The sequence below is a fragment of the Amblyraja radiata genome, chromosome 39 (genome assembly GCF_010909765.2).
Source record: "Amblyraja radiata isolate CabotCenter1 chromosome 39, sAmbRad1.1.pri, whole genome shotgun sequence".
NCBI classification, from domain to species: domain Eukaryota; kingdom Metazoa; phylum Chordata; class Chondrichthyes; order Rajiformes; family Rajidae; genus Amblyraja; species Amblyraja radiata.
Window position 1 is genome coordinate 16,346,793 of NC_045994.1, and position 16,093 is coordinate 16,362,885.

The 16,093-nt window shown below is 43.5% G+C and overlaps 1 protein-coding gene across 1 annotated transcript in view; it reads left to right on the forward strand.

Moving 5' to 3' along the window:
• Positions 1-16,093, forward strand: part of polb (DNA polymerase beta) — a 41,207-nt gene that overhangs the window by 16,128 nt on the left and 8,986 nt on the right. Inside the window, exon 11 of the mRNA XM_033013672.1 lies at positions 3,952-4,038. Coding sequence (XP_032869563.1) covers positions 3,952-4,038 — 87 coding nt within the window. The remainder of the gene's footprint in view (positions 1-3,951; positions 4,039-16,093) is intronic.

Consider the following 16,093-nt stretch of genomic DNA (forward strand, 5'->3'; position numbering starts at 1 on the left):
GAGATCACGAGGTTCTTGGGGTGGAGAGGGGTGATAGCGGTATAAAGGGGAGGGTAGTGTCTTGTGTTCTGTGTCTTGTGTCTACTGTTTGTGGGTAAGTGTGTCTGTTTAGTGTTCAGCCATGAGCGAATGGCGGTGCGGGCTCGACGGACCTGGTGGTCTACTCTCGCACCTACTTTCTATGTTTCTATGTTTCTATGTTTAGTACATTAACAGAAAAAGAGTGTGGGAAAATTGGCTGGGAAAGAAATCTGACAAAAAAGCTGAGCGACTTAAAAGTTCCCCTTTAAACCATTTAGATGGTTTCATGTTAACATCATGCCATGCAACTTTACCACATTTTGAAATTAATTTGTTTACGAGCGTCGAGGCTACATGTGTATTTAATTTTAATCCCACTTCACTAGCCATGGTAAGGAACCAATTCCCATGTGTGTTCACCTCATTAAACCGAGCATAGTAGCACCATTATAGTATGTCATTTGATAAATGGGATTCTAGTTTGATCACTGATGTTGCTAATTCACTCCTGGCGCCACGAGTGGACACAGCAAGGAAACTAAATCCAGCATTGCTAGGCTACTTACTAGAATGCCAGAAGAAGATTGGAGCAAAGTGGTTTGGACAAATGGAAAGGGTGCATAGTTGGTGAAACTAACTGAGAAGTTGAAAATATTTCGATGGGCATTAATGACAGACCTAATGGTTGAATTTGATCAAACTGCCCCTTCACTGAATTTTAGCACCGTGGAATTCATAGGAGTTTAGTTTATTGTCACATGTGCTGAGGTACAGTGAAAAGCTTTTGTTGTGTGCTATCCAGTCAGCAGAAAGACAATACACGATTACAATCGATCCATTCACAGTGTATAGACACATGATAAGGAATAACGTTTAGTGCAAGGTAAAGCCAGCAAAGTCCGATTAAGGACAGTCTGAGGGTCACCAGTGAAATAGATAGTAGTTCAGGACTGCTCGCTTGTTGTGGTAGGATGATTCAGTTGCCTGATAACAGCTGGGGAGAAGTGCTGCCCATTAGAAGTGATATTTTGACCTGCCATTTAATGATCTCAGCAAACCTCTGTGTGAAGGCCTTTTACTGGTGGATTTCTGCCTGACCGAACATTGTAGACACTGATAGTAGGAATGGGTGACTGAAGAAGGGTCTCGACCCGAAATGTCAGCCATCCCTTCTATCCAGAGATGCTGCCTGGCCCTTTCCATAGGTGAGAAATAAAAATGTAACTGTGATTGACTACAAGATGTCAACTGTCAGTTTGTAAATTGTGGGAGGAAGGGAAGGCTGGAGGAAGGGTTGAGCTCAAATGACCGAGGTTCAGTCATCACTCCCTCCCTAGATGCTGACTGTCCCTCTGTGATCCTCCAGTACTTGGTTTCTTTGCTCAAGATTCAGGCATCTGCAGTTTTTTGTGTCTCTTTATTTCTGAATATGCAATGAGTTGTCTTTTAATATAAAATAATCAATAAATGCAGCAAAATATCTCTCCTGAATAGCAAGTTTAGCCTGATCTTTGCCATATTTCCATTGACTTATCCATTCACATGCTGTTCTTTCATTTGTATTTTATTTATTTGGGCTGAGACCACAGGATTTTTGTTGTTCCCTTTCAAATATACTTTCCCACAACAAAACAGCAGCTAATTAAGCAAGTGAGAAAATAAATAGAATTCTCACATTTTGATGAGATTATGTTGACCTATATATAGAAATGCAGCACAATTAAACTCTTATGTTTTCCAGAACAGAAAAAAATAGAAAATATTCACCAGTTCTAGCCATTTATGTCACAGGTGAAATAGAATAACAGACTTAACATTTAGTCAGTGATAGCCATTTGGCACAAAGGACAATTCCTGTAAATGCCATGTGTGCCTAATACTGTGACCCAGCATTTTAATTGAATGTCATTTGGGATAAGAGGAGATTTGCAAGGCTAACAAATGCAGTGATGATAAGGCGTTTAGTATTTAGAGGTGCTGATATCTTTACAGCCTAGGATTTACAGTATTAAATTCATTGTCGCTTTCCACCTCTTAGCATAGAGGATAAATTCCAGACACTGGAAAATAATGTATGAATGGAGAGAGAGGAAGCAAGCATTCTCTTTATGGTTTACTATAATATGGTCATACAGCACGGAAACAGGCCCTCCCTTCAGCCCTACACTCATCTACACTCGTCCCACCTGCCCATGTAGAATAGAATAGAATGCAATTTATTGTCATTCAAACCTAGGTTTGAACGAAATATAATTTCTACAGTTTTTTACATTACAAAACAATCCAAGACCCACACTTAACACAGTTTTACATAAACATCCATCACAGTGAGTCTCCAACATCTCCTCACTGTGATGGAAGGCAAAGTCTTTATCTCTTCCCTTTGTTCCTTCTCCCGCGGTCCAGCAGTCCCACTGCAGTGTCGAGGCGAAATGGGGCTCTGATGTTAAAGCCCCCGGCGGGCGATGGTAAGTCCTGAGGCCGTTTAAGCCACGCCGGGCGATGTTAGGCCCCGGCTCCATGTCCTTAAACCCAGCGGGAGAAGTCGCCGTTGCGGAGCTCGGAAAAGCGGTCTCCCACCAGGGACCTGCGAGCTCCCAATGTTCCCGTCCACCGGGTCTGCGGCCGGTGCCTCCGAACTCCAAAAGTCGGGTCACAGCCGCGCGCCACCACAGCTCTTCCCGCTCCGAAGTCGGCCAGCTCCGCGATGTGCGTTCCGCAGGCTCTGCAACTGGAGCCCCCAGGTTAGTCCCGGCCGGAGGTTGCCGCCGGCTCCACGATGTTAGGCCCAACGACATCCGAGACCCGACAAGGAATAGTCGGGTCCCCGCACAGGGAAGAGATTCAAACGGTTTCCCCACAGCCCCCCCACCACCCCCCACATATACACAGCTAAAAAAAATAATAAAATATAACTCAAGACATACATTTAACAAGACAAAAATAAAAAAGACAGACGACTGTAGTCGAGCCGCTGTCGTTAGGCGCCGCCACTAACTATGTATGGCCCATATCCCTCTGATCCTTTCCTAACCATGTACCTGTCCAACTGCCTTTTAAATGTTGTTTATAGCACTTTTATCAACTACCTCCCCTGGCAGCTCGTTCCACTTACCCACCACCCTCTGTGTGAAAAGTCACCCCTTGGGTTCCTATTAAATCTTCACCCTCTCACCTTAAACCTATGTCCTCAAGTTCTTGATTTCCCCTTGTCTCATTAAAACACTCTGTCCTTTCACCCTATATAGTCCCCTCATCTTACACACCTCTATAAGATCACCCCTCGTCCTCCTGCGCTCCATGGAATAAAGTCCTAGCCTGCCCAACCTCTCCCTGTAGCTCAGTCCCTCGAGTCCTGGCATCATCCTTGGAAATCTTCACTGCACTCTTTCCAGCTTAAGGGCATCCACCGTCTGATATAATTAAGTAAAAACATCAAAAAGATCGATTTGTATTAGCACCAACAGATAGTGCTCTCAGGGTTATTTCACTAGCCTTTCTGTGGAATAGAAATATTTGGGCAGCATGGTGGCACAGTGGTAGAGTTTTATATATTCTATGTTTTGTGTTATTCTGTAGATTGGCAAACCTCTTAGAAATGTAGAAGGTGGTTTATGGTATGAACTGCAGTTTGTTGAATTAGCCTTAGAGCTCTCACTGCCAGTAAAGTTATGGGGAGCGAATGAAATTCTTATTGAATATTCAAGTGAGTTGTGTAAAAGACTTGGCAACAATACTGAAGTTTTGTGTTCTTTCAAAATGGCAATAGATTTGAACTGTATAATAATAAAATGAAGAACATATTAATGAACTTGCAAGTGTGTTAGTATGGCCTCCAATTGTCCCCACCAGCTAAATAATTGCACAGATGATTATTATTTGAGATCCACTGGAGCTCAGTTACTGAGATTTTTATTGGATCTTTTTCAGCCAAAGCTTCTTCATAAAGTTGTGGAATGCCTGGAAGCAATAGACTTTGTCACCATCACCCTTTCCAAGGGAGATTCCAAGTTCATGGTAAGTAATATTTCTCCAGTTGCTGCAATGAGAAAACGATAAACAAAAGCAGAATTTTATCTTTTTGTTAGTCTGGAATTGTCTCCCTTTCACCCATTGTATTAAAATCACAAATAAAATGATGGGAGAGTGGATTTTAGATGACTTCATCAAATATGTATATGCTGACATCCTAGTCATAATCATATTCCTGTGGTGGCACGGTGGCGCAGCGGTAGAGTTGCTGCCTTACCGCGCTTGCAGCGCCAGAGACCCGGGATCGATCCCGACTACGGGTGCTGTCTGTACGGAGTTTGTGCTTTCTCGCTGTGACCGCGTGGGTTTTCTCCGAGATCTCCGGTTTCCTCCCACACTCCAAAGACGTACAGGTTTGTAGGTTAATTGGCTTGGTTTTGTATACTTGGTATAAGTGTCCCTAGTGTGTGTAGGCTTGTGTTAATGTGCGGGGATCGCTGGTCGGTGCGGACACGGTGAGCCGAAGGGCCTGTTGCTGCACTGTATCTCTAAACTAAACTGCATGGCAGCAGGCCCTTCAGCCCACCTTGTCATACTGAGCTAGTCCCATTTGCCTGCGTTTGTCCCATAGCCCTCTAAACCATTCCTATCTATCTTGTCCAAATGTCTTTGAAAAGTCATAATTATATCCACTTCCATAGCTTCCTCTGGTTCTTTCCAGATATGGACTACACTCTGAGTGAAAACGATTCTCCTGAATTCCCTCATAAATCTCTTCCTTATGACATAGGCTTAAGATCATCAGGATCTTAAAGTTATGCCGTCTAGTTTTAGATTCCTCGACTCTGAAATAGATTGTGAGCGTTCACATTATCCATGCCTCTCAGGATCTTGTACATCTTAATAAGGTCACCCCTCGGCCTCCTATGCTCCAAAGAAAAAAGTCCTTGCCTATCTAACCTCTCCATGTAATTCAAACCTGCAAACCCAGGCAACATCCAGATGAATCTACGCTGCACCCTTTCCAGCTGAATGATATTTTCATTTAGCTGGGTGACCAGAACTCCATATTGTACTCCATTCAGTATTCAGTACTAGATAGTTTTGGGGCAATTGCTTTGATGACAAATTAGACTGTCTGTGGAACTGATGCGCTACAATACTGAGAACTAATTCTGCACTCTGTATCTTCCCCTTTGCTCTATCTATTGTAGAAATATAGAAAATAGGTGCAGGAGTAGGCCATTCGGCCCTTTGAGCTTGCACCGCCATTCAATATGATCATGGCTAATCATCCAACTCAGTATCCTGTACCTGCTTTCTCTCCATACCCCCTGATCCCTTTAGCCACAAGGGCCACATCTAACTCCCTCTTAAATATAGCCAATGAACTGGCCTCAACTACATTCTGTGGCAGAGAATTCCACAGATTCACCACTCTGTAAAAAATGTTTTTCTCGTCTCAGTCCTAAAAGATTTCCCCTTTATCCTTAAACTATGACCCCTTGTTCTGGACTTCCCCAACATCGGGAACAATCTTCCTGCATCTAGCCTGTCCAACCCCTTAAGAATTTTGTAAGTTTCTATAAGATCCCCCCTCAATCTTCTAAATTCTAGCGAGTACAAGCCGAGTCTATCCAGTATTTCTTCATATGAACGTCCTGACATCCCAGGAATCAGTCTGGTGAACCTTCTCTGTACTTGAGTTGTACTTGAGTTTAACTTGATTGTATTTATTTATATCTAGTATTACCTGATCTGATTAGATAGCATGCAAAACAAAGCTTTCCACTGTACCTCAGTACAGGTGACAATTATAAACCTGAAGTTAAACATGTTAAATGCATCGATACTATTCATTTCACCCACTCCATGGAGCAGGGAGTTGCACATTTTCACCACTCTTTTGATATAACAATTTCTTTGGAATGTTCTAATTTCTTGGTAATTGAATCGTGATAGCTTCTGGTAATACTGTTTCCTGTTTTCCTAAATCTACTCTATCAAAACTTTGAAGATTTTCAATTGCCGTTTCAAAACAAGGACCCTTAAAACAAACGGGTTGAGCTTGAGTTATTGCTAATCAATATAAACCTCTACAAAGGAATGTAAGAGGATGCACTTTGGGTTTCATCCAGATCTTTGAAATCAAGTCAGTAATGTTTATCTTAAATTGCTTCCTGTGGGTAAACTGACACCTTCATTTTATCATTTCAGTCTTTGCTATTCTTTTAAACTTGAAGCACCTGATCTGCGGAAGGTTTTGAACTTTTAATCACATGTTTTCCCTCTGCTTTTGAAGTATTCTGACAAGTGTGGCGAGCTTTCTGTAGGAGTGGCAGAACACTGCTGGTTTACACTTCAGAAGTCTGTTCATTGATCTTGGTTTAAGATCATCATGAAAGACACTGTGGTGTCTGTTCACCTGCAACTCTCGTGGCTTTTGAAAACATGAGTTAATTGACTTTCCTCATAAAGAGGTGTGAAATACAATTTGATATATAAATATCAAAATTAATTTTGGTGTTGAATTACAAGCACAATAACGGTGTCTCCCAAACAAAGATCTTATTATCTCTTGTCAAGGTGTGAAGTGATTTTGTTGATTGTGACACGGCTCAGATTGCTGTAACAGGCTACAGAACGAAGTCAACAGAGTCTGTGGCAATGACACATCCCTCCCTGATGAGCGTAATGTGTTCTGTGGTGATTTTGAACAGTAGATCAATGGGCTGATGCCGACTGCACCAACAGCCTCGGGTGTATCTCTCTCTACACACAGTCACCGTCACACACATCAGATCGGTCTTTCTGAGATTGGAAACCCCTAGAAACTGACTGGCAAGGAAGGAGACTTGTCTGTGTCCTCAGAATCTGTACGGACTAGCTGGCAGGAGCATCCACTGACATATTTAACTTTGTCCTACTCCAAACTGAGATTCCCACCTGATTGAAGAAGCCCGCTATCATCTTGGTGACAAGGAGAAGCAAGGTAGCGTGCCTTAGTGACCACCGCCCAGTGGATCTGACATCCATCATCAATCAGCATGTGCTTCAAGAGGCCGGTCATGGTGCACATCGTCATCAGACTCTCAGTCAGCCTTGATCCACTACCATTAGTCCACTGCCACAACAAGTCAATACACAATAGGTGCAGGAGTAGGCCATTCGGCCCTTCGAGCCAGCACTGCCATTCAATGTGATCATGGCTGATCATCCCCAATCAGTACCCCGTTCCTGCCTTCTCCCCATATCCCCTGACTCCGCTATTTTTAAGAGCCCTATCTAGCTCTCTCTTGAAAGCATCCAGAGAACCTGCTTCCACCGCCCTCTGAGGCAGAGACCTTGGCAGATGACATTTCCATGGCCCCACCCTCGTCCCCAGAACATCAGGATAACAAGGACATTGATGTAGATGTGACTCTATTCACTATAGCTCCGCATTCAATGCCATAATTCCAACCAAACTCAAGTCCAGACTCCTGGACCTAGGGCCCAGTGCCGCCCTCTGCAACTGGATCCTTGACTTCCTGATCCGGAGACTGCAATGAGCAAGGATAGGCAACGAAACATCCTCCACAATTCTCAACACCAATGCCCCAAAGGGATGCATTCTCATCCCCTTACTTTCCTCCGTAAACTCTCAAGACTGTGTGGCCAAATTCAACTCGGACTCCGTTTATACATTTGCAGATGACAGAGCCATGCTGAGCTAGATCTCGACCAATGATGAAACAGAGAGCTTAGTAGCGTCACGTCAAGACAACAACCTCTCCCTCAGTGACAGCAAATTACAAGAGCTGGTCAATAACTTCAGGAAGTGGGGTGGTGTACACGCCCTAGTCTACATCAGTGGGGACGGTCAGAAGCTTCAAGTTTGCTTGGTGTAAATATCACCCACGGCAAGTATCACCTACATTCCCAGCACGGCCAAGAAAGTACACCAACTCCTCTACTTCCTCAGAAAGGCGCAGCGGTAGAGTTGCTGCCTCATAGCGAATGCACGCCGGAGACCCGGGTTCGATCTTGACTACGGCTGCTGTTTGTACGGAGTTTGTACGTTCTCCCCGTGACCTGCGTGGGTTTTCTTTGAGTTACTTCTGTTAACCCTTTCTGCCTTCAGTTTTGTATTCAGCTTGCTTTTAATTCTGCTACTTCTCATTCACTCCATATGTTCTATCATGGCTTGAATCTATTTTACAGTGCCTTTTTGAAGGCCTTATAATCAATTCCTGTTTTCAATAGAGTTGTGGTTCAGAACTTTTACAGTTCTGCTGGAGGTTCAACTTTTATAATTAGTGGTTTTTCTTTATTGGGATCGCAGCTTGGTTTGGGGGCAGCTTCATCCAAGCCTGCAAGAAATGGCAGAGAAATGTGGACGCAACCCAGACCATCACACAAACCAACCTCCCTTCCCTTCCATTGGCAAGGCCACCAGCATAATCAAGGACGAGTTGCACCTCTCTTCTCCCCTCTCCCATCAAGCAAGAGTTACAGAAGTGTGAAAACACACACCCCCCACATTCAGCGACAATTTCTTCCCAGCTGTTATCTGGCAACTGAACCACCCTACTGGATAATTAGACAACTGGGACTCTTTAGACTTTAGACAGCACAGTGGCGCAGCAGTAGAGTTGCTGCCTTACAGCGCCAGATCCCCAGGTTGGATCCTAACCACGGGTGCTGCTGTCTGTATGGAGTTTGTACATTCTCCCTGTGACCACATGGGTTTTCTCCGGGCACTCCTATTTCCGCCTACATTCCAAAGATATCGAGGTTTTCATGTTATTAGACTTTTGTAAATTGCCCCTAGTGGGTAGGATACAAAACTGGGATAACATGGAACTTGTGCTTGGGTGCTCATTGGTCTGCGCAGACTCGGTGGGCCCAAGTGTTGTATCTCTAAAATAAAATAAACTAAATTCTAATGTAATGTTTATATTCAAATGCACTAAACTCTTTATCATTTCTTGGGAACTTTACTTTCAAAAAGAAAATAAATCTCTCTGAAAGGAGAAACAAAGTCAATCTGTATGGGTAGGAACTGTTTAAACCGAAGAAAGACACTCAGTGGGACAGGCAGCATCTCTGGAGAGAAGGGATGGGTGCCATTTTGGGTTGAGACCCTTTTTCAGACTGATCAGATTCAGTCTAAAGAAGGTTCTCGCCCCAAAACATCACCCATTCCTTCTCTCCAGAGATGCTGCCTGTCCCTCTGAGTTGCATTTTGTGTCTAACAAAGTCAACATTTCAGGTTAAGACCAATCACCTAGTTACATTAATTCTTTGCTCTGACCACAAGGCTGATGGCCTGATTAATCTTTCCAGCATCTTCGGTTTATCTCAGATTTGCCGCCTTCCTGCGGCAGCTGAGGAAACACACAATTTGCCACAGGCAATGATGGTCCAATACTACACGGCCATCGTAGAGTCTGTCCTCACCTTCTCCATCATGGTCTGGCTTGGCTCAGCCACCAAGCACGACATCCAGAGGCTGCAGCGAATCGTTCGATCAGCGGAGAAGGTTGTTGGCTGCAACCTTCCCTCCATTGATGAACCGTACACTGCAAGGGCCAGGAAGCGAGCGGGTAAGATCGCCTCTGCCCCTCACACCCTGGCCACAAACTCTTTGAATCACTTCCCTCTGGAAGGCGACTCCGGACTGTCAAAGCCGCCACAGCCAGACATAAAAGCAGGTAGTAGCTCTACTCAATAACCAAAAGTCTAGCCTCCTTTTGCTCTGGTATTTTATTTCATTCACATGTTTAAACTAAAATGTCTATTCTTAATGTTTTAATGTTTTATGTTTTGTCTTTAGTTGTTTACTGTATGTCGTGTTGTTACTTGTGAGTGGAGCACCAAGGCAAACTCCTTGTATGTGTACATACTTGGCCAATAAACTTCCTTCATTCATTCATTAGTTCATTAATTAATTCATTCATTCATCATCTGCGGTGTTTTGCTTTTGAAAAGGTTTGAAATTCATGTTGCTGCCAAGCCCAAAGGCACGAGATGATTTATGGAGAACTTGAAAAAGAATATCTACTTGGCCGTCTGCTCCTGTAAAAAAACGTTTGTTTTTTTATTATTGAAGTGGGTGGGGTGAAGATCAATGAAAACTAAATGATCAGTACAGCTGCTGACATGCCTGAAGCTATGGCTGCACTCCCATTAAAACCTTTTGGTTTTATGCCATATGCATTGCCCTCCATAATGTTTGGGACAAAGACCCGTCATTTATTTATTTGATCTGTGCTCCACAATTTGAGATTTGAAATAGAAAAAAAATCACATGTGGTTAAAGTGCACATTGTCAGATTTTAATTAAGGCCATTTTTATACATTTTGGTTTCACCATGTAGAAATCACAGCTGTGTTTATACATAATCCCCCCATTTCAGGGCACCATAATGTTTGGGACACAGCAATGTCGTGTAAATGAAACTAGTCATGTTTAGTATTTTGGTGCAAATCCTTTGCATGCAATGACTGCTTGAAGTCTGTGATTCATGGACATCAACATTTGCTGGGTGACTTCTCTGGTACTGCTCTGCCAAGCCTGTATTGCAGCCATCTTTAGCTTATGCTTGATTTGGGGGCAAGTCCCCTTCAGTTTTCTCTTCATCATATACATAGAAACATAGAAAATAGGTGCAGGAGTAGGCCATTCAACCCTTCGAGCCTGCACCGCCATTCAATATGATCATGGCTGATCATCCAACTCAGTATCCTGTACCTGCCTTCTCTCCATACCCCCTGATCCCTTTAGCCACAAGGGCCACATCTAACTCAAAATTCAGATCGGGTGATTGACTTCACCATTCAAGAATTTACTGTTTTTTAGCTTTGAAAAACTCCTTTGTTGCTTTAGCAGTATGTTTGGGACCATTGTCTTACTGTAGAATGAACCGCCGGCCAATGAGTTTTTAGGCATTTGTTTGAACTTGAGCAGATAGGATGTGTCTATACACTTCAGAATTCATTATGCTACTACCATCAGCAGTTGTATCATCAATGAAGATAAGTGAGCCAGTACCTTCAGTAGCCATACATGCCCAGACCATAACACCCCCACCAATGTGTTTCACAGATGAGGTGGTATGCTTTGGATCTTGAGCAGTTCATTCTCTCCTCTATACTTTGCTCTATTGCCATCATTCTGATACAAGTTAATCTTCATCTCATCTGCCCACAAGACCTTTTTCCAGAACTGCGGTTGCTCTTTTAAGTACTTCTTGGCAAACTGTAACCTGGACATCCTATTTTTGCAGCTAACCAGTGGTTTGAATCTTGCAGTGTAGCCTCTGTATTTCTGTTCATGAAGTCTTCAGCGGACAGTGGTCATTGGCAAATCCACACCTGTCTCCTGAAGAGTGTTTCTGATCTGTCGGACAGGTATTTGGGGATTTTTCTTTATTATAGAGAGAATTCTTCTGTCATCAGCTGTAGAGGACTTCCTTGGCCTGCCAGTCCCTTTGTGATTAGTAAGCTCACCAGTGCTCTCTTTGTTCTTAATGATGATCCAAACAGTTGATTTTGGTAAGCCTAAGGTTTGGCTGATGTCTCTAACAATTTTACTCTCATAATGGCTTCTTTGACTTTCATTGGCACAACTTTGGTCCTCACGTTGATAAACAGCAATAAAAGTTTCCAAAGGTGATGGAAAGACTGGAGGAAAGACTAGTGATGAGAGCTCTCTTATACCTGCATTAAGAAGGCAATTAAACACACCTGAGCAATACAAATGCCTATGAAGCCATGTGTCCCAAACATTATGGTGCCCTGAATTGAATTGAATTGAATTGAATCCCTTTATTGTCATTCAGACCTTATGGTCTGAACGAAATTTCGTGCCTGCAGTCATACATACATCATACAATAATAAACAACAATAAACACAAATTAACGTCCACCACAGTGTATCCACCAAGCACCTCCTCACTGTGGTGGAGGCAAAAAATCTTAGGGTTACTGTCTCTTCCCTCCTCTTCTCCCTCTGCGCTGAGGCGATTCCCCACCGGGCGATGCCACAACAGTCCCGCGGCTCACCGAACCCCGCAACGGGCCGGCTCAAACACCGCGGCCTGGGGGTGGTCGAAGCTGCCGCCCTCCAGTCCAGCACACGCAGCCGCTGGCGCGCGGCTGAACCCAGGACTCAGGTCACCGCCGCCAGAACGCCGTCCCAGCCACCGGAGCACCGTTCCAGCCCCGAGCCGGATCGCCCTCACGGGAGTGCCGTTCCTCCCTCGAGTCGGAAGGCGGGACTATGTATAAACACAGCTGTAATTTCTACATGGTGAAACCAAAATGGCCTTTAATCAAATCTGACAATGCATTTAACCACATGTGATTTATTTCTATCACATATATCAAATTGTGGAGTACAGAGGCAAATAAATAAATGATGGGTCTTTGTCCCAAACATTATGGAGGGCACTGTGTGCTGGATGTGGTTCATGTAATTATGCAATTTAATTACAGGGCTGTTTACTTTAAATTGGTTTTAAATGGCGTTAAAAGAGAGGACATTTGCATAAATATTTTGAGTGTTTATGTGAGGGTTGTGGCTGTTACAAAATGTACTTTGAGGTCTGCCAATGATGGTAGCTGGGATTACAATAAACCCGCTTAATGACCGCAGTCAGCACGTGAAGAAAGAAACAATTATTCTGCTTTATATTGTCTCCTTTAGGTTCTTGTGATGTTCCTTCAACAGCATAGAAATAATTTGTTCTCATCCTCTGTCTCGGCCCGAAACGTCACCTATCCATGTTCTCCAGCACTCAGTGTCCTTTAGTGTATTAACCAGCATCTGCAGTTCTTTGTTAGGCATAAAGTCCTATGGGCTGCACAGTGGATGTGAATGCAGTCCTGAATAACGTGCCTTACTCACCTTTACCTAACACGAGCGAGAACTGATAATGTCATAGCACAGCACATCAGCAGCCTCAATATCCATGTCCACATTGTACCCATCCATGCTAATCTCAGTTACCCACATTAAGTCCGTAGCCTTCTCTGCCTTGGTGAATCAGGTGTTTGTCTCTTGATGCTTCCTAAATATTGTGTGTGCGCGCGTGTCTGTGCGTATGTCTGTGCGTGTGTGTGCGCGTGTCTGCGTGTATACCTTCCCCATCTCTAGAACAACATATTTTAGCTGCAACAATCCTCTGTAACGAAAATTCCCCCTCACATTGGTGTGACGTCTGTATGGTCGTGAGTAGTCGCCCAAAGAGTCGTACCTTTTTCTGGTCGCCGCTGGATTTTCAACGTATTGAAAATTTTCGGCGACCTGCTGCGACTATGACGGGTGCCGGCAGTCGGCGAATAAAACGCATAAGTGGAACAGGCCCATAAGCATGCTACAACCCTGTAGGTATGCACGCCTCTAGCAGTGAAGAGGAAATGAGATTTGAGCACAACATACCATGAAGAAGGATAAGAATGCCTTTCACAACAGAAAAAAGAATTGCAGGATGCGGTCTCTCCAAACCCTGTGAATGGTATGCTCTGTAGGAAGCAGGAGACTTCTAGCTAATTGTCTGCAGGTCTCATTTTGGCCTGATAATTGATTTAATTGTTACTTTGAACTCAGTAGCTACTTCTTGAAAGTACAGGTTTAATGAAACGCAATGCTTGCAGCTGTAATTTACAGAGTCGATGAAAAATCTTGTACAAATTGTTAACGGTAATTTTACATGCATTGACGTTATTTTTGAAGTACCTGAATACAAAGGTGTCAGCATTAATTGATTTAGTGTTGTACATGTAACTGCCCCAAACCAATTTCATTTAGTATCTCAGAACAGAAAGACGTTTTTTATTCCTTTAATCATTTTAAGCTTTTAACGTATTGGTTAAAAATGTAAAATTCCATCAAAGTTTTCAAATCTTCATGTTAATATTCTTCAGAGCAGTAATAAAACGGTGGAGTTCAAAATACTTGACCTCGCTGTAAGGAGCTGAATGGTGCTGGTCTGGCCCCACACCTAGAATTGTCAGTGGCGCAGTGGTAGAACCGCTGCCTCACAGCGCCAGAGACCCAAGTTTGACCCTGACCATGGGCGCTGTCTGTGCGGGGTTTCTATGTTCTCCCAGTGACCGCTTGGGTTTCCTCCCACATTCCAAAGACGTGCGGGTTTGTAGGTTAATTGGCCCCAGTGTCTAGGATGCAAAAGTGGGATAACATAGAACTAGTGTACGGAAATAGACACAAACTGCTGGAGTAACTCAGCGGGACGGGCAGCATCCCTGGAGAGAAGGAATGGGTGACGTTTCGGGTCGAGACCCTTTTTCAGACTGATGCAGAAGTGCAGTGTTGTTCAATGTGGTGTTGTTCAGACTATCGTATGGAAGATGGATGGTTGGAGTGGACTTAGTGGGCCAAAGGGCCTATATCCATGCTGTATCTCTAACACTAATCTACCGGAGAAGAGATCTAATCTCACTTGGACAGTGAAGTCTGAGTGACGACTAGGTTTCACCGATGCAGGGCTGACACTGTCACCCAAACAGGCTCAGACAGAAGATAAGGTGGGCAGCAGAGATTTGGCTCAACATTTGTTCTCTGATATTTAAAAACACAAAATTCTTAAAAATAACTAAAACATTGGAAGAAAAACCTCATCTTTCTCTCCCCATTCAAACCCATCAAAGTCTTTAGAATCTCAGATCTAAATTGTGTCTGAGTGTTCGATACTGTTGTAGATTGGAAGGTAGTGATGAATTTGCTGCTATATATTAGTCAATATGTTTTGGAATTCTGCAATGGCAAATTCAGTCCAAAACTTACTAAAATGTGCCAGCAATATTTAGCCCAATCATTTAAGCGATGGATCCACCAGAATCACAGCGATCCAGACCACATTTATCTGGCGGAGAAAAGGAATGTGTGACGCTTCGGGTCGAGACCTTCTTCAGAATGAGGGTCGGGGGAGAGGGAAAATAGGGATATGAAAAGTGTTCCTTTTTCCACGCTGTGTCTCTAAACTACACTAAACTAAAAGAAAGTGACCAAGTAGCTAGCCTGCCATTTTTGGCTTCACGTTTCTGGCAACTTGTCCGATAGGTTTTTTGCTGAAATGAACATTTTGCAAAACCCTGAAATAAAATGATTTGTGGCATTTAATCATGCCCATACACTGTCACTTTTTTAATTATAACCTATTTCTCAGCGGAAAGAGCCATTGACCACTTTTTGTAATAAAAGTGGATGCCGGGTGGTATAGATTGTGGTGAATTGTAACTGCGCTAAATTGAATACAGTGTTATTAGTGGTGAGGCAGGCAGCTGCTGCCTGTTGGTCTGTTTAGAATGAACTATTATCAGATAGTTGTGCATCTTTGAAGTGCTGGTTGAGACTTGACCTGAAGCTTTGATAGTGAAGGCATCGATCAGGCAATAGTCTGTTTTACTACCTTGTCTGAATATTGATTGCCCGTTGAATCTCTGCTTTCTCTGCTTCCTTGCTTACCTGCTGGCACAGCCGGCCCAAGAAGTCTTTTTGTGACAGCTGCTTTGGAGACACCGATGAGGAAGTATTATTAAGTTTTAAACAACAGAGCCATTGTTAACTTCATTTGGCTCAGACCGACCTTCCCTTGCTGTGGTCTTACAGTATATTCTGTAACCCTAATATCCTGTATGTATGGTTGTGAGCAGTCGCCCAAAGAGTTGTACCTTTTTCTGGCCGCTGCTGGATTTCCAACATTTTGAAATTTTCGGCGGCCTGCTGCTACTATGACGGGTGCATAGGAGGTGGTCGGTGAGATTGCCACAAACTAAAGGCAAATCTCCAGTCATGGAGGTGTCTATTTAATGTGTTGCCTTTAATGATGAGGATCAAAGAATCCCTGAACTACTTGGCCCGATGATCATTACAGGGTGACAACCACTACACATCTCAGTTTGCAACTCACCATTTCATAATGGATATCATAAAGGCTTTTTAACTGGATACAGTCTTGACCTCCTCACATCAAGAGTAACTGGCAGCATGCGTTTCTCAAAAGAGTCCGTTTTGTGATAGACTGAACCCATAGGATGCCCAGAGCTCCACAAAGAACCACATGGTACATCTGAACGACTACCTGAACTAAAA